Source organism: Anopheles funestus, chromosome 2RL (assembly GCF_943734845.2).
Source record: "Anopheles funestus chromosome 2RL, idAnoFuneDA-416_04, whole genome shotgun sequence".
Taxonomy (NCBI): Eukaryota; Metazoa; Arthropoda; class Insecta; order Diptera; family Culicidae; genus Anopheles; species Anopheles funestus.
This window is the reverse complement of record NC_064598.1, coordinates 11127856-11151841: the sequence shown is the minus strand read 5'-3', so window position 1 is coordinate 11151841 and position 23986 is coordinate 11127856. Positions and strand designations below refer to the sequence as shown.

General features: G+C 42.9%; 1 protein-coding gene across 23 annotated transcripts in view; it reads left to right on the top strand.

The window, feature by feature from the left end:
* Positions 1-23986, top strand: part of LOC125765898 (low-density lipoprotein receptor) — a 161643-nt gene that overhangs the window by 95222 nt on the left and 42435 nt on the right. For 20 of the 23 annotated variants that reach the window (XR_007418632.1, XM_049431402.1, XM_049431410.1 and 17 more), the window contains 2 exons: positions 3046-3165; positions 8722-8844. Coding sequence is in view for 22 of the 23 variants with exons in the window: in XM_049431402.1 (XP_049287359.1) it covers positions 3046-3165; positions 8722-8844 (243 nt within the window). In the remaining variant the exon portion in view is untranslated. Of the gene's footprint in view, positions 1-3045; positions 3166-3611; positions 3732-5814; positions 7542-8721; positions 8845-23986 lie in introns of those variants that run through there. The other 3 variants (XM_049431422.1, XM_049431412.1, XM_049431420.1) reach the window with 3 other exon arrangements.

Sequence of the window (23986 nt, the reverse complement as noted above, 5' to 3'; positions counted from 1 at the left end):
TGGTTGCATTATGTGTGATAGATGTGTGGGCAAGCGGCACGAAATCAAAGTTTGCCTTTGTTCGCCTTCTGAGCTGACAGGAATGCCAAACAAATCATCCAAACCTGTGGAGGCGAACCGAGATGCACCGTTGATGCATTCCTTGATTGGCACGGCGCGTTTGTCCGTTTATGATTAGGAAATCACCGAAAACCCAATCGCCGTAACAAACCTTCTTGTCCGAAAACGAAAAAAAAAAAACCAATTTGTAGCAGCTTTATGTGGCAAACATGGAAGCCTACGTGGCCTAGTTGCCTGCAGCGATCACGTAGCCAGAAGATGCCAACCAAACGTGCGTGGGCAAACAGGCTTCAATTCATTGGCTTCCTGTGCAAAGCTGTCGACCGCACCGGAAGCCAACGGAAATGCAATCAATCATAGCCCAAACAGAAGCAATGTTTTCTTGGTTATCTACGACACCGTCTTATATTGCCATCGGCAATCTTCCTATCCTCTTCGTATTTTTTTTACTACCCCAATCGATACATCAATGGTAGCCGGTCCAAGTATCTGCTAGTAAAGGCAAGATAACTGGCTAAAGTGAACGAATGCTTGATTATTACGAACACATGATGTGACCGCACTGGAACGGCAATGGTACGATTGGCTAGCTTTCGTGTATTGCTATGGTACGTCCACGCCTCAGTGCTCGACTTCATCGACCTGCGACTACGAAACGATAACCCCAAAAGCGAAATGATACGGTGGAGCAGTTTATCTGCCAAGGTGGACCTGAGGTCTCCGACATTCAGAAACGTGTATGTACGAAATGGTAGTGTAAGTTCACTGGCTTCACTCCAAAAAACTAATTACGAGTTTAACCAATAACGCGGTAACGTATAGAGAGCACATCTGATGTAAAAGATGCTATAAAAATATCTGTGCTATAAAATACTTTTTTTTAATTTCATGGAAGAGTTAATATTGTTGTACAATAAGGCAGAATCTTTATAAAAAATGATTAATTTTTCCTTTCCATGTTATAGTTCTTTAACCTCTTCGTCCTGAGTTTGAATCTGAAAATTCCCCAATTGTTTCGTGCCTGATCTTAATCGTTTATGGCATGTAGTACAACACAGCGTAACTTTAATTATTTTTTTTCTTCTACTGTGTGGTTTATCATTTTCATTCTCCATAATGAACGTTTCATAATTTGATGATTGTGTCTAAAATGCTTCGACCTTGCATTATTTCTTACCCCCAAAAAGTAAAAATTAATTGGCTGTGGTTGTGCGGACCGTGGACCCATGAAAGTTTGCAACCAGTCAAATATCGTACCGGTACGCAATACATTATTTTATCATAAATTTTAATCAAAACATCCACTATCCATGCCACACGGCTCCGATATTAGCGTTGCAATGTACGACGAGCAGCTAACAAAACAAACAAAAAAATGCAGCTATGCAAAATAACGTTCCCGGCCCTTACGGTAAAACATGACGGTTTCGAGCATCGTGTAACTTGTGGGCTGCTCGGAGAAACATCACAGTTTTTAATTAAATACGATGCTAGTCGGTTGTTGCTGCCGTCAAAAGTCTTTGTTTCGGTTGATCCCCTCTATTTCGTTGGCGGATGGACATGCAACGAGCAGTATCATCGAAGGTATCATCACCGCACCACTGCCCGGAACAAGAAAACCCAACACACATGGCAAGGGACAAAATCCTGTTCAGTCCTGACATTCTAGGGCATCATTTCAGATGACGAGCAACATTGCACACCATTTAACCACACGTCGACAAGCGAACCGCGTCCTATGCTGATATGTAGGTATGCTGAGCAACACTTTTCGGGAGTGTTTCCGTCCCCCAAAAAAAAAGCTCCATTTCTGGAACAGTGGGCTTTTTGAGAGTTGTTTTTTTTCGTGTTGGTTGTATTTTATTACATGGTAGTAAATTTGTCTGTTATTAAGAGCTTATTGGAATGCCTTTTTTATTATGTCAATTTTCATTTGCAGTGAAATAAAAACCCCATTAAACGGTGCTAGATGGTGCTGATAAAAAAATATAATGTTAAGCTGCTGTAACATTTTTGTCCACCTTAACACGTCAAAGGAAATAAAACGTTAACAATTTTGGATCTCACATCTCCCAAAAAAAAAAATCAGAAACGACACAGTTTCCTTTGCTGCAGTTGTATGCTGTCAAATGTACTGTCCTTATGCGTCAGCGTTAGCGCACCCATGCCGACTGTGTCCAGCGTTTTTTTTTACGGCAGCTTTTGAAACGAGTCATGTCGCTGTCGACCGTTTTGCTGTACAAAGTGCCCGTTAATAACTCGCGCCAATTTGTCAGCTGAAAGTGACAATTTGGCCACCATTATGCTGTGGAGCGGTACGGGCCCATGCATACGTTTCTGCCACGCCCGGCACAACGACTGCTCTGGTTGCGGTTTTCAGCAGTGTAACCCCTTTAATCTGGCCGTGATGTGGTTTCCACTATCAAAGGGTTTTCTGTCGGCGTCGGTATCAATTTGGAACTTTGTGGATCAATACCGCTTGCTAAGAGGTTCGTTTGAAGTGCTCCTAATTAATTTTCGTCTCCTTTACCCCACTTACTTTCCAAGCGTTTTGCCTGCGAGATATGCCGTTTGATGTACAGATATTTTCCATGTGTTTCTATTATTTGGAAATCGTGCTATAGTCTCTAACAGTAGTTGAAAATATCTCTTAAGATGATCCAGTTTTGTGATATTAGATTGCTAGATATTTTCAAGTTTAATCAGTGGTGTATCGCTGAACAAAGGGTAACAAAATATGAAGCTAAATCCACAATTCCTTAGAATTATTCTCAGAAAAGGATTAACAATCTTGGTGTTGAATGTTACGACCTACTTTAACATTTCCTTGTCCTTTACTCGGTCGCTTTGTGTTCCCGCAAACAGCCGTGCGGTTTTCTGTTTCCTGGCAACAAAACACGAAAAGCATTTCCTAATACTCACCACTAGATCCCTTTTTTTTACTTACATTGCTACCATCTTTTTTTTGTATTTCTTCTTCCCCAGAGAGCGTTTGTCCCGGTGACAAATTCCGCTGCAAGAATGGTAGGTGTATCCTGAAGCGCTGGCAGTGCGATGGTGAGCGTGACTGTGCCGATGGTTCGGACGAGGACGTCGACAAATGCCGTAAGTAGAAATCCATCAGTGTCGCCATGTCTTTTCGGTTTTTTTTCTTATTTAGCTTATCCGACAATGCATCACATCAGAACTGGTGTCGGGCTGGAGATTATATTTTGTGTCTTGCGTAAATCTTCCCCTTTTATAATATCTCTGCTTTTTTGCAACCGCATTTTGCTGTAGATTTGTTTCGTGTTTCCCTCCCCAAATAGCAGTAACAGCTTGATGAGAATATTGTTCACTGTGTAGCTTCCGCTTATTGGTTATTAGGGTGTTTACTTCTATCCTTTTTCCGTATTGTTTTACTTATGGTTATGGTTTTTTGCTTGTATTTTGCATTTCTTTCTGCTTGTTACCTTTACACACATTGACGGTTTGTGGCATGGATTGTGTTATGTGTTATTTACGGAATGCCACTTTGCAACCCACTGCCACTAAACGTCACAACGATGCAGTTGTAAAAACTTGCCCTACAAACGAGGTACTGTGTAAGAGCGCCGATCGTTGCATTCCGAAAACGTGGCTATGCGATCGGGAAGCGGACTGTCCCGATGGTTCCGACGAGCAAAACTGTGGTAAGTTAAGCATGAACGCATCGTGTGGAACACCGTACAAGTGAAGTGAACAATCTTACAAATCGTTTCGATGTTGGTCTATATCGTCAATCAAACGTAGAATCGTAGGTGAGGGAACGACTATATCGACAAGTCCCGACAAGAGATTTCGAGATCCTCCATACTGCAAAACTAAACCCAAACGATCCCCATTTCGTTTAACTGATCCCCACGATAATCGATGGTACACAACACACGCATCTCGGCAAACAAATTGATGGAGATCAATATCCGCCTACCCCCGGAAATGTCAGTCGCGCTCCAACATCCAACGGGCGGAGTACATAAACTCGGGCACCTTGAGCCTGGGCTTAAATCACGATCTGACCGTCCTCAAAAATTCGACAACACCGAGAAACAACTCTCGTACCGGAACGAAGAATTTTCCGAAAAAGGCCGCCCAGTGTGCTCTGATATCTTCAAGGGAAATAAATCTTCCAACCTTCCAACGTTTCCTTACACGCATGCCTGGCTACCTGCGTATCCGGAACCATTCGGAACCGGATAACAACCTTCCGTTTCGATTTCTTCACCAGTGTGTATCTAGTGCGAGCCGTTTTAGCTTATCCTTGTGTTGGTTTTGATATTTACCCCACCTTTATTTGCAAAAACATCGCAACTTTCTCATGGAGAAAAAACCCTATAAGCCACCCGGGAGCGCAATGTACCACGTCACTTTGCTTGTCGAAGAACCCTGGGTTACGGATGGTGTAAAGGATCACCAATTTACCGGATGACCTTTTCCACATCCATCCTCACTCAGCATTGACCGTGGCCCCGCAAAAAAAAACACCCCCGGTACTAAACTACGTGCCCTAATTTGGTCGGTTAAATTGGGAGGAGTTGGAGTGCGCATGGAACACTTCACTACAACCTTCCCTTGTCTGGTTTAACCCAACCGGCGGAGGATGGAAGACATCGTCTTGAGCGGTTACGGACCTGCCGAGATAATCCGTCCGGAATGTTCACACCTTTCTACCATTTCCGTAACGGAATTAACACCGGATGTACTGTGGGACATTCGCTGTAACCGGGGCTTACATACACACACACAGTGGACCTTCACCTTGTCTTGTGTGTCAGAGTGTGGGAGAAGCTTTTTTTCTTTGGTGTGTAATACTTTTCCTAGCAAAATGGTGGGAGTTTCTCTTTTTTCTTTTGTTACGATGACCCACAATTTATTGGCAACGGGGTTTTGTACACGACATGGACATGCGGAACCCTTCGACTGCCAGGAACTCAACAAAGCAAATACTTGCGCCTGCTGTTGCATCATTTCCTGCCATAGGCGAACATGGCAAGAAAATAACTTTTAATGACTGTATGCTTCCTTATTATCCGTCTAATATTTACTCATGAAACCCATTCATTGCAACCTTTCGAAACCCCTTTTTGCTCCGTGATTTGTTGGCATACGGTCAAAAATCGACGGGTGAGATTGTCCGAGCGAGCGCATTAGCTGGGTAAATGGTAAAGGTCACCGACTAAATGAAACATTTTCGTCCACCTAAAAAACACGAGTCCAAAAAAGAAATGCAAAACCCCTAACAAGTGCACTGTTTGCTGGACGTTCGGAAAAGAGTCATGCTGTAAAGTCGTAAAAACTGCCAACAGCTACAAACAGAGATCCATCTTGCTTGTTCTTGCGCTCCCATCTTTGGAGTCTTTGGCGCACGGCAGGGGGTGGAAAGAAGGTTCGTTTTTTGCGATAACATAATACACCAGGAAACTCCGACCAGAAATCATACATACCAAAGGTGGGCCCCGACCCTCAGTGTTAGCCTTCTGTTCGCCGTAGTGGCGTTGTTAAAACGCTCGAAGCTAGTTGTAAAACAGGGTCATCTAAATGATGGTCCTTTCCGTTCGGTTGGACAAGGTTTTGCGTATCGCTAAGTCCCACCACCTTCACAATACAATGTGAAAACAGCACACGCACAGTCCACCAGGAAAGGATTTGGGTTTGATAGAATTCTTTCCGGGGTATTTCCACCGTTCGACGAGTTTGCTTCTCTGTTTTACGATAGCCCTGCGCAATGTACGCCCGCCCTCCCGACCATGGTGAAAGAACATTTAAAAAGTTCTGTTGGGTTAATTCATCCGGTGGAACACAATGGTTTTTGGCCAGCAAGTCATTCTTCCACATCTTCCCTTTAACCCGGACCCTTGGGTCTTACCGGACCGGACGGTGGCAACAGACGGTCAGTAATAATGGGTCGCGAGTCTTATTTCGTCCTTTTTCCGCCCGCAACTTTAAAGGCGGTCCTAGGGGGGGGCGGTGGTTCCGACGCTACTTCGCGCAGTGGTATTTGTTGATGGCTCGACATTTTTATGGTTTGTAATTAAAGTTTTCCCAACCAACAATCGCGCCCGAAGGCGACTGACCGAGAATGAGCAAAGTGGGTGGTTGTTATTTTATTTTTTATTTTATTCTGTTCCCTTTGTTTGTGTTTTTTTCTTCTGTTTAATAATGAAACAGATTGTTCGAGCATGTTTGAGCATGTTGGCGAGTGCCGATGCGTTAGAAGCTGATGGAAAAGATGTGGTACAAAATAAATGCCAAACGGGTTTTTTTTGGATTTATTCAATAAATTTAACACAAATGCAGTTAAACGATTGCGATAAAAATCGTGCAACAGATGGGCAGAAAGGGTTTCCTTTTTTTATGTTGTACAACATTCAATGATGCATGCATCACATATTGCTAGAATTCTGGCCGTTTGCAATGGAAACATGTACTTACAGGGTTGTTCAGTATAAATTTGACAGTTTCGCACAAAAGAAGAAAATCTTCTTTTTGTAATTGAATGAATTGATACAAATGGATTAAGTTGCAATAATATCAACAAGATACACTAGAAAAAATCATCCTTAGCATCGATCATAGGTTCAATCTTGCCAATAATCTCGGGACAAGAAGATGTCCCTGGGAATGGACCTCAAAACCTGTTTTATTTTTATCCTTTAAGTGAGCTTTTTGTATTAATGGAAGTGCAATTGGTGTCTTTTTCAACTGCGACCCATACAAACTAATCAATGAGGTTGAGGTCTAAGGGCCTTTTTTGACTTTCCACAGAGGCTGTGGCAAAGAACCCGTGTGGCAAGTTCTGTCGTATTGCGAATTGCATTTCACCAATTAATGCCTGATTGTTTCTACTGTATTCAGGTAGCACTGGGCATCAATCAAAGAGTAATCTTTTCCACGATTCAGATAGGTTCCCACCATCTATCCTTTCTGGAATCTGGTATACGACTAAATTGGAGTCGAAACTCCAAAAAAGTAGCAAGCAGCGTCGGTTATAAATATGTCAAATTTATCCGAAGCTCCCTTTATATTGATGTATTATAAAAAGTAATTTATCGACATAGAATTTAAACCACACTAAAATGAGATTAATTTAATCGAACTGAAAATAGATACTAAAATAGATAGAAAGTACTAAAACCGATAGCACCGAAATCCCATGCCTGAGGTTTGGCTTTACACTGACGCAGAATATAATAGAACGATCAAATAATCCCTCCACTTGAGTAGCTGCTAAGCCCATGCTTGAGACAATATTGTTCCACCTAACCCATTTCTACACCTATTCTAGGCCATACAACATTCTAAACAAAAGCACTGCCAACAAATGCATTTGCCGCTGTACACTGGAACTGCGCCGTATCATTTATTCAAAATCACCTCAATTATTCAGCCCATTGTGGCAAAAGGGTTTGCATCAGGATTTCATTCTGGATGAGGTTAACTTTGGTCGACGGCACACAATAGAGGTTCGTTTGATGTTTTCCATATCAGTATACGATGTGGTGAATATGATAGCATTGCGCCATTACTTTCATACTTTCATACAAAAACCAATCACAAAACCCATCACTTAGAATCGTTCATCGTCATACTACTAAAAACTAAGTCTTAAAACGCATTGCAGTGGATGATACATTTCAAAAGATTAGATGAAAGTGGAAGATCTATGCAAAAGATAAGTTATTAATTGATACTGTCTAGACCTTTTCATTAGTATGCGTAAAGTTTTAATTACAGATAGATACAATTTAAAGCAATTTAATTTAGGACAATATTTAGAAAAAAAATATTTAAAAAACATAGTAAAAAAAACAACAAATGAATGCAAATACGATGAAATAAGTTCAATTTACAATTTCAAAAGGTATGTTTAAATATTCTCTCTTTGGATAATGGTTTCTTTTTGGTGTTAGAGTTTCATTTAATTATTTGGAATGTATGTTTATTATAAAGTTGTACTGTGGTTAATTAGTGTTTGAAATAGTATGCTTGCTCTTGCTCCAAAGCTAGTTTAGTTTGTTTTCACTATTAAACATTTTTTCAATGTGCTCATGGTTGTGGTTATTCAATAGCTTTATTTTATTCCTCCTGCATCTTAGCTTAGCGTTCTTTTGTACAAAATTTAAATAATAATTTTTAATCTTGCTTGTTCGTCGAATTGTTTTATATTAATGTTTTCATCCCTAAACCAACCAATCCATTCAACAACTAAATTTCCATTTTCCACCCAAAATTCGATATTTTTCCACCATCTTCACGCGTTATTTTTCAATTGTTCATATTTAGGTTCTGCAGTGCATATGTGCTGCCGAGTCAATCATGCATCCGTTACCTTCTCATCTGCTCATTTTTATTTCAGCACGGTTACGTGCATTTAATTACATTAATGGGAGGCTCACAGTGAAATAAAATACTAATGGGGTGTTTCATTTTTCATCACACCGAATTTTCCTTCCCGCGTCAACCCGACCAACCCGTGGCAAAAAAACCATGAACGTCCAAAAAACCCTGAAACAAAACCCACACTTCACTGACTGACCGAATCTGACTTGGATTGACTACTACTGTGCGCCGGAAAACGCGCAAACAAACGATACGACCGAAACCGATCCGGGGATGTGCGAAACTGCAAAACCGCAACCGCAGAGAGCAAAGTGTGCTCATCAGAGGAATTTACATGTCGCAGCGGAACCGGCAACTGCATCCCGCTGGGCTGGATGTGCGACCAGAACCGTGACTGTGCCGACGGGTCCGATGAGATGTCCTGCAGTGAGTATTCCCCCTTTTTTCCAACAACAAATTAGTATTTTTATCCCTTTTTCACCCAATACAATCAAACTAACAAAAAAATTGTGGTATTTCGTGTTGCTGTTGCTCATCAAATGCATTTATTGAGTAAAACGCTGGTGGCAGCGTTGCTCAATTTTATTTATTTATTTTTGTTTTTTGGGCATACCAATAACACTCCATGATTCATTGCATTAACATCAGCCAACATTTTCGGCAACGCCATGCAAATATTTCGCGAAACCGTATTAATCAATTAAAAGTGAGTTAATTTTCACCAGTGCTTCGATCCCAATACGCGCCATAAGTAACAGCGCCGAGTTTTATTTGCCCGTCTGACCCATGATCCATTTTTGAATAGCTTTTGAAAATTTACAACCTTTTCAGTGTACGCCTAGGGGGAAGAACAAATACGAGGCAGTGGGTTGTATTACTTGTCGGGTATGAAAGGGTATCAATATTTGTACTGATGAGCAAGATAATTTAATTGAATAGCATAAGTTCCGTTCCCTGCCAGGGTGGTACGGCTGAATTGTATGCCAATGAACTCTTTCAACCTTTACACTCCTTCCAATATTCCTCTTGTACCCGATTGTTCGATCATCCGTGCTGGTGAGCTTGTGAGGATGGGATCCGATCGCCCATACCAAGATTGATAGAGCTTGCAGAACAGCAAACAGCAAACGAAAAGGACAACCAGTAGAGGCCCACCGGTGTACGTGATTGGAAACTAAACATCTCATTTACCAATCGGCTCCACTTACGGAAGGTTTCTGCGTATCGTTTTGCCGAACCTTCTGATGAACAGCTCGCGTATTAGTCGAAATGACATCGAAAACAACACCTGCATGCTTGATTCGTGCGGCAAACCCATTTCATCGAGGGGGGGTTCGCAAGGACCTCCGATTTTGATTGCAACTGATTGAGATCGTACCGTTGATGAAGTTGAGCTGTGTGTGTGTCCGTGTGGGACGCTCGGGATGGGGTATTTGACATCTCTCTTTTCACCGTGCAGGTCCTTCGAATGCGGTCAACCGTAATCCAGAGTCGGACTCTGCCCCGGTGAGGCTCGTTAGCCAAGCTCATTACCAGAATTGTCGCTCGGCTGAAGGGATAATTTTACCAAACGACGTACATTGCAAACCAAGGTTTTAGGGCTGCAAATTAATCACGGCGGAACGGTCTTTTGGGTTTTTTGTTGTTGTTGATGCTCTCTCTCAGAATACTTCTACCAATTACCAATCTCAAACCACAAGCCTGAGGAGACACGGATCGAGCAACTCCACTGCGGATGTAAATTGGGCTTCGCTAATCATGGTAAAAGTGTTAACAATGGACAAATATCACCGTCTACGTGATTTGTACATGAATGGGTAAAATACCAAATGAAGCAAGGTTTTCGCTGGAGGATTTTTCACTCCAGAGAACAACATTTTTCTGAGCTTGAAATCGAAATAATTAATAACTTAATCAAATATGAGAATAGCATCTAATCTAACGGTTGCTAAGTAGTTACTTTAGTAACTTTATTTAAAAAGAGAGATCAGAAGGGCAATATACTAGGTAATAACATACCTCATATATTGGAAGAAAAGCAATTTACAAGAAAATATTTAAAAATAAAAATGGCTTACAGGCGTCCCCCGAGTTACGACCCCCTTGAGATACGACGATTTTGATTTTGACAGTTGACAGTTGTTATTTTGCTCAAATTGCCATTTTTTTTTATTTTCACCGGCAACCGTTAAAAAATTATGGTCTTCACTGAATATATAAATTAAATTTTTGGAATAAACTCATACATTCTCGATAAAGGGTGTGTTTTTGGTCATTGAAACAAAGGTTAATATACTATTCAAAACGATTTGTAGATTATTTTTTCCTCTAGAATATTTAAATAAAGCTTTCGACTCTTTACATACGGTTATAAACGATGTATTCTCGACTTACGACAATTTCGACTTACGCCTTGCTTCGGGCTCTTTTTTCGGTCGCAAATACAGTCGTAACTCGAGGGACGCCTGTATTTAACAATTTTTTTAATAACATTTTTAAAAGGCCATGAAGGTTTTTGATCTGAGATAATTTTTGAGCGATTTGAATGATTCTCTTAAGCTTTCGAGAATTTCTCTTCATTGAATCCATGACAAAGCAGCACCTTAAACACGAATGTCTTTATTCTTTTTAAATATGTTTGTTCCATTATAAATTATTACTGCACAGTTCAAGTTAATTAAATACCAAATTAAACTGTCAGTTCCAAATAATACCATCAATGAGATAATATAAACGAGAAATAAAACTGCCATTGACACAATTTGCAGTACACAAAGCGCACGACATTTCGGAAAAGGTCTGATTCAATTTCGTGAAACATAATCCTTATGATCGGGTGGGTTAACACGTTAAACCATCTCCGTGTCCGGTTTTTTTGTAACGAGTTGATTGAGTTTAATTTTATTTTGCTACTTGCTTTCTTTTCTTTCTGTTGTCGTTGGCTTCAGCTATCGCACTGTCTCCCATTTCACATCCAATTCGTTTTGAGGAGGCATAAATCCTTTGTCATGCTAATTAACCTGCCCACTCCCGGAAGTAGGAGCATGATTTATGGCACTGACCGTTAGACGTCCGCAAGGCAACGGTTTTCATGGTGTCGCGCCTTCTTGAGAGAGATTAGGGACGTGCTCCCATCATTCCTGATAGGCGGGCGTCATTTTGTCTCACTGCAGTTTCAGCTTTTTTGTTGTTGATTCTTTTCATTGCAATGAAAAAGAAGCGAAAAAAGGAGCGGATCCAACAGCGCTTAGGTACGCGATAAAGTGTTCCAGCGGGACTGTGGGCTATCGTTTCGAGTTGGGCGAGTCGGAACACGGTTACGCCCGGGCATGAAAATGAGGATCGTAATCTTTTGCCATCAAAATGGTGTAGCGCGGCCCGGCATTACGGGCGCAAAGCTTAGCGATGAGCGAATCAGCTGTGGCTTAGCCGTAAGATGAGCCGCCCCAAAAATCGTAACCTGTCACGGTTGGTGTCCTGTCCTGCCATTCACCCTTCGCACCGTTGCCCACTGGAACCTTTCCAGCGGAATTGCTTTCCAGCCATAAAAGTAATGAAAAGTCATAAATTTTAAAATTTTCATATTAATGACCCCATAAAAATGCTATCTTCTTTCGTACCCGGTTCGGGTGTGTCGTGCGCCATCGTGACGTTAGATAGCACGAAAACGCGCGCGCAAAGCAGCATCTTTCACCCACGGCAAGGTGTCGTTTCGGTGAGTTGATTTGTTGAAGCCACCTGACAGGTGAAACGTTCAAAAACAATTCTTCTCGCATGGAAACGCCATGTTTCCCTGCATCGCGGCCAGGGAATCGGTATGGTAACTGGCCCACCAGGACGAAGATAGCGAGAATTGTGAAGATGATATAACAGTCCTATAAACGGCGCAAATTGTTTTCGCATGCCAAAAAACCAGTGACCGCCAAAGTCGACTCGAAGATCCTTATGGGGATCTCCACTGCCAGGGTAGCGTGATGGTTATGAAAAATGTATGCACTCAACCAGACACACCAGGCTAAAGGTGGTGCCCGTCACCTATCTGCGAGCGGTTCGAATTCAAACATTTACGAAAGCAGCGGCGGAAAAGCAAGAGCCCGGTTCGGTTCTGCTACGAAAGACAATATTTCGTATTCCGTTCGCGCTTCCGACGACCATGCCGCATGTGGAAAAAGTGGAAACTCCAGATAGCGAGATGCGATGAAGTTGAATGCAGAATATGAAAGCTGCACGACTATTGGGGTTGTGCAATTTTCAGTCACACCACAGTGTCACACCTTGGGCTGGAGCATACCCACCAGATGGTACCATCGGCCATTCCAACGACGTTCACTCTCGACGAAGCCGATTCACCCTCCCGAAAACGGGTTCGCTTCTTCCGGTTGGTGTGCCGTGTATCAGCATACGACGGCTAGTCGTATTAATATATCATTCATATCACACACGCTTCTGTCGCCGGCGGTGCTGCAGGAGTTTCGTGGCCTCGGTCAGAGCCACCTGAATCAGTTCACCGCCTGGGTCGATTGTAAGCCACCCAAAAATATTTCTCAAGATGGCAGTGAATGAATAGCCGAGTGCAAAAGGGACAGCTGTACGGCAAGTTTCCTGCTGTGCATGCCCAATCACACACATACACGTTTATATAAATGATGCACATGCAGAAGGTTTTCGATCCATATGTGGATTGAGGGAAAAAATAAGTTCCTCAACCTCTGGCTATCATTTGGCACATACTTTATGCATACACAGTATAAGGCATAAAGATCACTCCTACTCCTCCTATCAGAGTTATTAATGTTTTTGGCTTCCCTTTTTTTTGGACATTGAAGATTGTGGTGTTTTAGAGTTTTTGAAGTTTTTTTTATTTCTTCTATTCCTTGGAATGCACTGCAGCTACCTTGGGAGTATATCTGCAGGTACTATTCTTAGTGTTTTAGAGCAAATGAAATTAGACGTAATGAATGGCGTGCCACTCAAGCTGACCTCTTTTCATGTCTTGCCGTTATTATCGTATTCGTATTGTAGAATTCTGAAATGTTTTGAATTTCCTTTAGGTTATTGGGGAAGTCGACCGTAACTCCAGCAATTCTTTTTACATACAACCACGATTTGATAGTTCTGGACTTATAGTACATCTACATACATACACCATCTAAAATTCTGCTTGCCTAATTCCACCGTTTGCAATTAAGCATACCAAACCTTGAACCTCAATCAACATCTGTCTAAAGAGCTCGTACATGCACATAAGCACCAGCTGGAGGAGCATGGATATAATTCCCTGCTTGGGAACCCATATCAATCTTATCGTCTCCGTATCGCAAATCTTCCAGCGCACATTCTACTTCAAATTCATGCCTTGGTCAAACTCATTCCAATCTTCCCCAAAAAACACTGCAATTGGAGGGTTTTCGTTGATTTCCGTCTTATGGGAACATCAGCAAATTGGTTGGGGGGCTGTAGAATTGCCATGAACCTAAGTTCTTCAATAGCGCTTCTTCGTTTTTTTGGGGGCGGAAAATCCATTCTAATGGATGCTACAGCACTGTGAGGTTGGGTACCTTTGTACACCTGTTGCTGGAGTGTACCGGGTATCCTATACAACCACACCACCACCTTTTCAATCGGGCTGAATCTCATGAGTGATTTTTCATTTACCTAATTGAACCCATGTTCAACGTTTGCCGCGCTGTTTGCCTTCCCGCGTACCAACCGGATTTCTCATTTTACGGTGATGGGGGTTTCTTTCCATGTGCACTTTTTGGACAAATTAAACTAGCAAAAGAACATCAATATGCTTTTTGAATTTGTGAAACAATTGAAATGCCCAGCAAAGGCACTTGTCAGTGTAATTGGCAAGCGAACATTGTACGTTAGTTTACGAGATAATAAAGCAAACGGAATCAGTATCGGTGTACTGGATTTTTGTGAGTTGATCGATGACTCTGCAGAATTTTCACCAAGGAAAAGCGACTCATAACAAATGTTGTTTAATTTTGAGGATTGAAAATACATGTTTGATGTAATTATTTCAAACTCTATCCAATCAACTCTAGCGTAGTCTGGATCCGTTTTATTTGGCCACCTTTTTTGGTACCCAATAATCGAATACCCGCATGAAGTGAAAGTAAGACCCGTTTTCGTACGGGCTCGTTTTACCAACAGCAAAAGGCAACTCATTACCACCGCATCGGATCAAATACATTTTTTTCGTTGCGTTTCTTCTCGGAATTACCACAAAAGATTTGCACCAGTACCCGTACAACGTGTTCGGAATCGTGAACACGAGCTTACGGAATCAGCAATATCTTTTGGCCTGATACCTCATGATCCGTCAAAATTATCCGTACGTAAACATACACGCTACCATTCGCTTTGTCCTTGGGATACTTTTACACGACCCCATACGTACGTACATTTAAGGGCAATGAAAGTTTGGTGCTGTCTCGTTTGCCCTTTTCCTTTTTTTTGTGTGCTGCTCCTGTATGCAGATAATCGCTCAGACGGCACTTGGGTAGTTCGTTTTTTGGAATGGGGGAAAACTTGGACGAAAAAGGTGTAAGACCCATTTGCCGGCCCGGTTCGCCAACCGTGCTACCCCAAAAATTGGGATCCATATGAATGAGGTCCACCGTACAACTCGTTCGTACTTTGGCCGTGTACACCTGGTAACACCCCATAGGGCACCATGACGCCCCGGTAAGAATAATGATGAACTGTGTGGTCTCGTGTCGAGAATGTAATGAGCAAACAAGATTACCCAACTGCCTGCCATGTCGACTGACGTGCGATCGGTGCGTTTTTCGCCCCTAATAGAAAGAGAGAGAGAGAGAGAGAGAGAGGGAGAGTGTGTGTTACGAAAGCCGGAAGGCATCATTCCATGCATGCCAAACTACTACGTCAGGTGACTTCATAGACGTGAAAAGTTTAGCTCCTAACTCACACAAAAAAAAAAGAACGCACACATCACACGGGAGAATTTACGGTACGGCACAGGACGATCCGAGCGAAATTAAATGTAGGACTAACTTCATCAAAGAGTCGAGCGGTCAATTGAGTTCTTTCGGGAGACCGGGTACGATACAGGGGCCAGAAGTCAGCTAGAGGCCAAGTGAAAAAGCCACCATTCCAAGCAGCTGTCAAATGCATTTTCTAAAGCTCGTACGGCTGCAGGATGATGATGATGATGATGATGCTGCTTCTGTTCGGCCAGGTTGTAGAACTTTACCATGCACGTCCAACGGCAGTGTACCCGTTGGACGAATTTATGCGCTGACCGAACGGAAAATCGGAACTCCAATCACTCGAGATCGATCACTGTTACCATGCAGAATGGTTCGACGGCAATTGAGGTCCTCACTGGAGAAGAATTATTTTTCCATTCTCCAAATGTGTGAGTGTCGGCGTTCATGGGTTTTCTTCTGTTCCTCCTTAAATAACGTTCATCCTATTCGTTAAAATACCAAACGAGAAATCGGGAGACAGGAAAAGTTTGCGTTTTTTTTGTTTGGCCTGTTTTGATATTTGCCAGCCCAACAGTTACCAAAAATAGGACAAAGTTTGGCATCAAATTAAAACTTTTTCCAGCGGAAACGATCGGTTCCGTCGTAGCAACAACTGCAGCCAGCAAAGCGATCCGACACGGTACGTTACTATGCGTCATCTATTTAACTTTTGAATTACTCATCTCATTCCGGTGTGCCTGACCTATGGTTGGAATTCATTTTTTTGCTGTTTTTACCATTACGACATTTAAAGATGTGTCGACGGTTGAAGTACCTGCACCCTGGACCGAGATCAAAACCGGAAAGGACACTCTCGTAAGCTTGCGTAAGGACACTAACTGGCCTGCTGTTGGTGTTGATTGTGGTTTTTTGGAAAATTCAAATTATGTTTGACACTGTCTACCTCGCCTTAGAGCGGCAGCATGTTCCGTGTCGTTAGGGGAATTTATTTTCACCAACTTGTTGGCTTTACCAATTTGCCGAGAAGGGAAGAACTGTGCGTTGTATACTACGACACCGACGTTACCGGGCATGGGCCTGACCTCACCGAATGCTTCTAGCTAATGAAGAGAGATGTTGCCGTTTTTTTTTAGGTTGTTTCTTTCGTTTGCCTTAGCTCGTTACGGCGATGACTTTAAAATCAAAAGAAACTTGATCGTAGCCCTGGGCGGTTGTACTTGACCCGGGTTCACAGTGTGCAGAAGCAGTAACACGAATCTGCTGCGTCGTTTTTTTATGGCTCCACCGTTACCCTAGCAACTTTAGCATTACAACATCAAAGTTGAATGCGGGTGGGGTGGAGATAATAGAAGAATTGTGCTATCCTAATCATGGCAAGTTTTCTAATTTCCTTCGGTGAAGAATTATAAGTTTTAACAACGTCAGGATTCCGACAACTTGTTCACAGTTTGTTGGTTTGTCGTTTCTCGCTTGTGTTATTAATAAACGAGATATTTTTAGATAAAAATAGCTAAAACAATTAATTGTTTTTTGCTACCTTTAAATAATTGTAATATTTTTCAATTTTGTGCTCTTTTTTTGGGGGGTTTGATTACATTCTATTGTTAAGTTCTATCAACGCCAATAATAAAACTCATTATGGAAGATTATCGTTACATCACACCAACAACGTCCGTTATACTTTTCCTGCCGTGTTTCTGCTTCGGTTTGCCTATCTCTTCTCGCAGGCGAATGAAACAAATGATTTAATATTTTATCACAGACCAGTCCAGGACGCGTCCCGTCCTGTCTCGAACAGGCCTGCTCCACAGTACCACCGGCCAGAAACCATTTCGCGCGACTCACCGCTGACAAATAGAGCGTATCAAACTGATTTATAACATTTCACAGGCTTCATTTAGCTTTTACAACAATGCCACACAACACGGAGCAAATCTTCACAGCACAGCTATTCTATCGCGAAAAATAAACCACCTGGCGTCTGCTGGCGTCCACCCGGTGTACCCCATGGTAACATCCCTGATACCGATCATCAATCATCGATATTGCGTTTCGCTTCCGGTGTGCCGCCACCACCTGAGGTCAAGATGGAATATCGGACAAAATCGGTCCGAGCGCATCGGTGGGTGGGGGTGCGCACGTTATTATATGTTGACTTCGCGATAAAGCCTAACCGCCACAATGGAAGAAACGTTTCCCCAAAAAACGGCGCCCCATCACACTTTTCCACCCACATAATTTCGATACAGGAAGCGAAATGGGAACTATCATCGTAACGATGTGTCGGGTGGTTGGGAATGGGGGTTACGGTGCCCATCAATCTAACCAAAGCACCCAAAAGAAATCCGATATTTCGAAGATTCAATCGAACGGTCGGTGATTTCTTTTGCGTCTTCCATCTACCCTTCTTCCATACTTTCCTCATCCCTTTCGGTCGACATTGCGAACTGTCTAATTGACTTCATGGCTAGTCATACGCTCAGCCCTTAGCCTGGCATTCCTTTTTTCCGTCGATGTTCGCGAGAAGCGAATCAGTGAAATTCCTTAAATTTTGCCTCCCACCCAAAACATGCTAATTTCGCTTTCAGAAACAGATTTCTCTAACGATCCGTGTGCCATCCGGGAAGGTGGACCATTTTGCCGTGGTTTTTCGTACCACCAGAAACCCTTGGCTAGGCACAGCAAATGGTGTACACGGGGCGCAGGTATGAAAAATGGTTCGAACATAGTGATTTATGGGTTCTCATTTCCTTCCCCCAACACCGCCGACGGTTGGTCAAACCATTCGAAAATCGGACTGCCACACCCAACAAACCCGTCCAACCAATCAAAGTTGGTTCAAACCCCATTCCAGCGTGAGCTTTCGGGCAAACAAGTGGCATCTTCGCTTATCTTCACATTGGGCGCTAGGAAACCTTTCGCAAATTTCGGTCCGCCTCCGTACGGGGCTGGAAGAAACCCGAAGGGGATACACTCAAAACCACCGCGCGGTAACCCATGGTGAACCGCAGTATGGCAGCCGGAAGTAAATCTTCATGAAAAACCGCCTTCGCGAGCAGAGTGAGTCTTTTGTTGCGATGCCCTAACTCTCGGCCACCCGAGCCACACGCCTATAAGACATAAGAAATCTCCATAAATTCTGGTGAATTGAAACAATTTATGATGACTTTTGGATTGCAAAAGGCTGTCGGAGGTGTGTAGGTGTGTGTTGTGCGTCCATTTTAAAACGTGGTGAGGAACGCCTCCAAGCAGCAAGGCTCATGTAGCCGGTCGAAAGCTTTATATTTTTACTTATTGCACACGAATCAACCCATCTGCCAGCATGGTTAGATGGTGGTTTGAGATTTATAGCTTAGGCTGCTCTTGCGAATGGTTGTGAGTGCTTGTTGAACGGGTTCTTTAACCGTAAGTGATTATTCTAGGTTATATCAAGGCACATTTAGCAACGCAACAACCACGAAGAGTTGGTCCAGTTTCCCAGCAGCATCGACAATACCCAGAATAACAAGCCTAACTAATGGCTAGCTGGCTTGAAAATGCTTTCCATCAAATGGATATGAGTGTCTTTACGAAATTCCGATTTGCTTGTCAGTGAAGCACGGATAAACAAAACCATTTGCGACCAAAGTGCGTTCCAGAATGCGCCTCAATAGAACGCACGGACCCGCACGCCAACGAACCGCTTAAATAGGTTTTGTTACGCCCTAGCAACAATGCGCTGCAGTGCGACCGCTAGCCGCGCGAGCAAACAACACCACAAAAGCCACACGCACGGCGATGGAAAATTTCAAATCCGTCAAGATTAACCCTATTTTACGATAATGGAAATTCGGCATATCCATTTGCCGCGGCCATCGAACCATCGGTGTGTCACATTAGCGTGTGATGGCAGTAGCGCCGTTGACCGCTTTGCAAGCGTACCGATGGCGTTATCATGTTCCATATTCTGGATCTCCCGGGCTCCTGGATCTCTCCCGAGGCCCCTGGGTAGAAGTCATCCGTAGTGCAGTTTTGCACTCGCATACAACCCAAAACCCACGTACAGCGAGATATAGTTAGTTTGGCACTTGTTAATCCATTAGAGAAGTCTCTCGCACACTGTGGTTTCACGTTTAGCCGGTGACCACCGGGAAATATTACTCCACCCTTTGATTCCCCATCCGTTTCGTGCGAACATTTTAGTTAATTGGTCGTCGAATTCGTTTTGAGCTAGGAATGGAAAGCACAACATAATAGCCATTCCACGAACTCTGGCAGAAGATTTCAATAATCAAATCACAGTCCGAAACCGAAGCGAACGTTCCTTTTTGTGGTGGGAAATGGACAGGACAGCGAACAGAAAGATATGCCTTCACATCCTTCCGTGTGTGGCACAGCTGGGAATCGTACCGAAAAACGGGCGGGATTATGAGCCATAATGGAAAATCATCAATTAAAGTCAAAGCGGGACCGTGTGGGAGGCTTTCGATTAATGCCTGCCGGCGACTCACACGAGGCACGCTCCAAGCCGGTAAGCTTATTGTGCTTTAGGTGTCTTTCGAAATGTTCTGATAGCGACATGCTCCGTGTACAGCTTTTCACCGTACCAGAACTCATTCGATTAAGACATCCTTTGGTAGACGACACCGTCCAACCAACCGTCCAACGCTTGAATGCTGTGCGGAAGCAAAATCAAATTTAGAACTTTGGCAGATCTAAACCAGAGCTAAACTTTTCACTATCCAGCCCCGAAGTTCCTTTCGGACGTAGAGTTCTTATCTTTTATCAATTGAAGAAAACACGCATTTGAAAGTGAGGCTGTCTATTTCTTGCATACGCCCTCCCCCACGATAAACTGGATAGCTAGGCACCGAAGAACCAATTCCCACTATAAATGGTAGTATTTCCTCGTACATGTACAGAGGAATCCTTGAGAGTGGGACACAACCATTTGCCGACAGGGACCGATGGGAATACCGGTGACCGTTGCGATGTTAATGCGGACCTTGTGGGTAGCTTTATTCGACCAAGTGTGGCATACGTGTGAGCCTCTGCCGACCGTGGCAGTCATTTTCTTCACCTGCGGCCAGCACAACCCAACAAGACAGCTGCCATTGTGCACACTGAAACAACAGCAAACTTTCCGTCCGTTACGCTCTGCGCCCGTTGTGCCCAACGGCGCACGTGTTCGGCAAACCCAACGATTGCCTATTAATTTTTATTGTATTTATGGTTCAACATTATGATCCGGAATTCGATTTTGCTCTCGATCGCAACACCATCCCTCTGCAGTATTATGCTCTGCGTACGAACCGGTAGAACGGTTCTGCACGACCTCGCTGCACACTAGCACGTCCGGCGCTGGCTGATTGCTGGAACCATTTACCGTTTTTGTGCATATTAGTATAAAAATGGTTTACCGAACGGTACTGTACAGGGGTGCTGTTCCAAGCCAAGAATATTCGTGCTCCCAGCGAGCTCTTTTGGGACACAAAGACAGAAAAATAAAATACCCATTACGGACAAGGAAACAACCTTGGGGGGAAGGATCCAGGGACGTTGCGTTGGGTACAAATTCAATTACTTCCACTTACGATCCGATTAAACGCATGTTCGCCTGGGAAATATTTACTATCGTTTTGTGGAAAAAGAAAATGCATCAACCAACCAGCAACGGGTGTTGATGCAGAAACTGAAGAAAGGCAGACACAAGACAAATATTTTTAAAATGTGTCAATAGCATAAACGTGTCTGTGAATGGTCCAAAAGCGAGTAGTTAAGTTTTATTGGGTAACAAATTAATCTTGAGAAAAAAACTATCCATTCAGGCGGATGGAAGTTTTGTGGTGGAAAAGTTAATTATCTAATCCACAGTTCCATGCATCAGCGAAAATGAAACATAATTTCGCTCGTCCCCCCCACCCCAAATCTTATCCCCTCCCGGTGAGGGATGGTCTCTTCGCGCAAGGCGTTATAAGTTGGCGCTCTAAGTAAGACCCTAGGCTACCATCTAAAGTAAACGAACTTTTCCCGCACGTACCAATCTTCGCTCGTTGCCGTGCTGAGATGAAGTGGAAAATTGAATTAATAATTTGTAACGATAATTACACATAAGTGCATATTTTCAGTCGCTTGATGCCACGTGATCTCTCCCTCTCTCGTCTTTTGTTTTCTCTGTCGCTGTGTCTCTCTTTCTCTCTTTTGCTCTCTTATTGTTTCTTTACCTAAATGCGCGTAAACTCCCCTTTTACTCGGTTACTAATGCTTTCAGCCGAGTGTTACCATCGCTTGGTACCGTGTACAAGTATCTCGTGCTCTGGTGATTGTTCGTTCCGCCTCGATAACTCATTCCTCGACAGAGTAAAGCACTCCGGGCCCACCTCCAACGGTTCCCGGGGTTTGGACGGAAGTTAATTTTCTTCCGCTGGAAACAATTAAAACCTCCGACACCCCTAGCGCCCTTTTTCGCTTGCGTTCGGTAGATCTTTGGTGTGAAAGAAGGATAAACGGCATGAAAGCTTCTGATTGTTGAAGGATTATGCAGCCAATTCGCGCAAGAACGACGCGCCTATTAGCCCGAAGTGAAGCTTTGTTTTCACGCGGTGTCGTGTACAATCGCGCGGATGTGATACATTTCAAACCGGCATTTCTTTCGTTTTTTTAAAGGATTTAAGATACTATAAGAATATTTACTTCTTACAACTTTGTTCGGGATATTTAAACGAAATAAAATCGTGCTGTAACAAAACCCTTTACAAAATTCTGTAAAGTACCAGGCGTCTCCATGTATGTTTGAAAAGCGAACGGTACAAAGAGCAAGGAAACGAGTCGTTTTTGTCGATTTTTAGAAAATTTAATATACTCTAATCATATTTACTTTTTAAAACTTTGTTCGGGATATTTTAAAGTAATAAAATCGTGATGTAACAACTCCCTTTTACAAAATACTGTAGAGTACCAGGCGTCTCCATGCATGTTCGAAATGCGAACGGTACAAAGAGCAACGAAAAGAACCTGTTTTTTTCATTTTTATAGAGAACTTAATATACTATACAAATATATACTTTTAACAACTTTGTTTGGGATATTTTAAAGTAACAAAGTCGTGCTGTAACAAAACTCTTTAGAAAATTCTGTAAACTACCAGGCGTCTCCATGCATGTTCGTAAAGGAGATGGTACAAAGAGCAACGAAACGAAACGCATTATTTTGCTGAATTGGTTTATGAGAGATCCAATTCAATTCGTTCAATGACAAACTCGATTACATACGATATTACACAACTCCACTCGTATCCGTTTTGTTCGCTTATCGCTTTCTATCAACGACTCCATATAACCGGCGACCATTTTTGGTGGATGTGAAACCACAGACATTCTCTCAACCATTACTACTACTTCAGCGGTGTAACAGCTCTTAAAGCGATCTTTTCTTACAATATTGATTCTCACAAAAGAATGGCACCGGTCGATGCATCCAGTTCGGGGGCGATAAACTGCACACATGCACACGCTGAATTGAATCCATTTAAGTACATTGTACTAAAAACGGTAGTTCAATACAATTTTTTTTTACCTGTTCGAGGTTTGTTTTTTGTTTTTAACCACAATATTGACACTGCACCGAATGTATGATGTTTGAAAGCTGGCGATAAACACGAACGATGAAAAATAACGGTGCCCGCCGCCTCGTTAGTGGTCAGTACCGCCATCTTGACGAACGGCCCTGAATAGTCGGCCAAGTAGAAAAGAAGATTAAATTGACCACAAATTGGTCCATCAACTGCCTTTGCTCGCCGGGATGCTGTGCGAATGCCTGCCTGTCCTTCTGCCTGTCTGTTTGCTCCCATCAGCTAGACACAAGCTCATCGACCCCATCATCATCGGTCGATTGGTGAACGTTTTCTTACGCTCTTCCTTCACCGCGTGTACCGAGAGCGCTGATGTGTTGAAAAAGGGGGCTCTGAATGAGCTGGTGGTGAGAAAAATATCCAACCGTCAACTAAATGCGCTCCCTGATTACATCGCCTTCTAGCGTGAGGAGTCTCAATAGAAAACGGGTTTATACGTCTCAATGAAGGGAGTTTTCGCCTAGCCTTTTTTCTCCTTTCTTTTCTCTTACTAGCCCTCTTGCCAATAAGGAATGGTTGAACGAACGTTTCAGTAGAATCACGATTGCTAAACAACAAATGGTTCTCCATTTTTGGTGCCCATGTATCACCGTCGTGCGGAAAGGATAGCCATTGAATTGAGATATTACGAACAACACAACGGGAAACAACTTCAACGAAGACATCATCTTCGGGGTTGATAGTGGTACCTTGCCAGCACTGTATCAGTTATGGTGCATGGGGTTTTTTTTGTCCGTGTCAAAAAAAAGAAAGGGTCAATGAAGCGATGTAGCAGTATAAAAAAAAAACAGAATTTAGCACCATAAAGGGAGCGGTTCTTGCACATTCACTCAAACGTGCAAATCCCACCTGACGTTCCAGTTGAAGTATGTTGAACCATGAAAATGGAACCAAACTTGTGCTTCGAAGCTGTACCAGACGAATATACTACCATTTGCCATGCTAAACATTTACCCAGTTTCCATTCGGCATCGAATTAAGCAACTAATTGATTTGA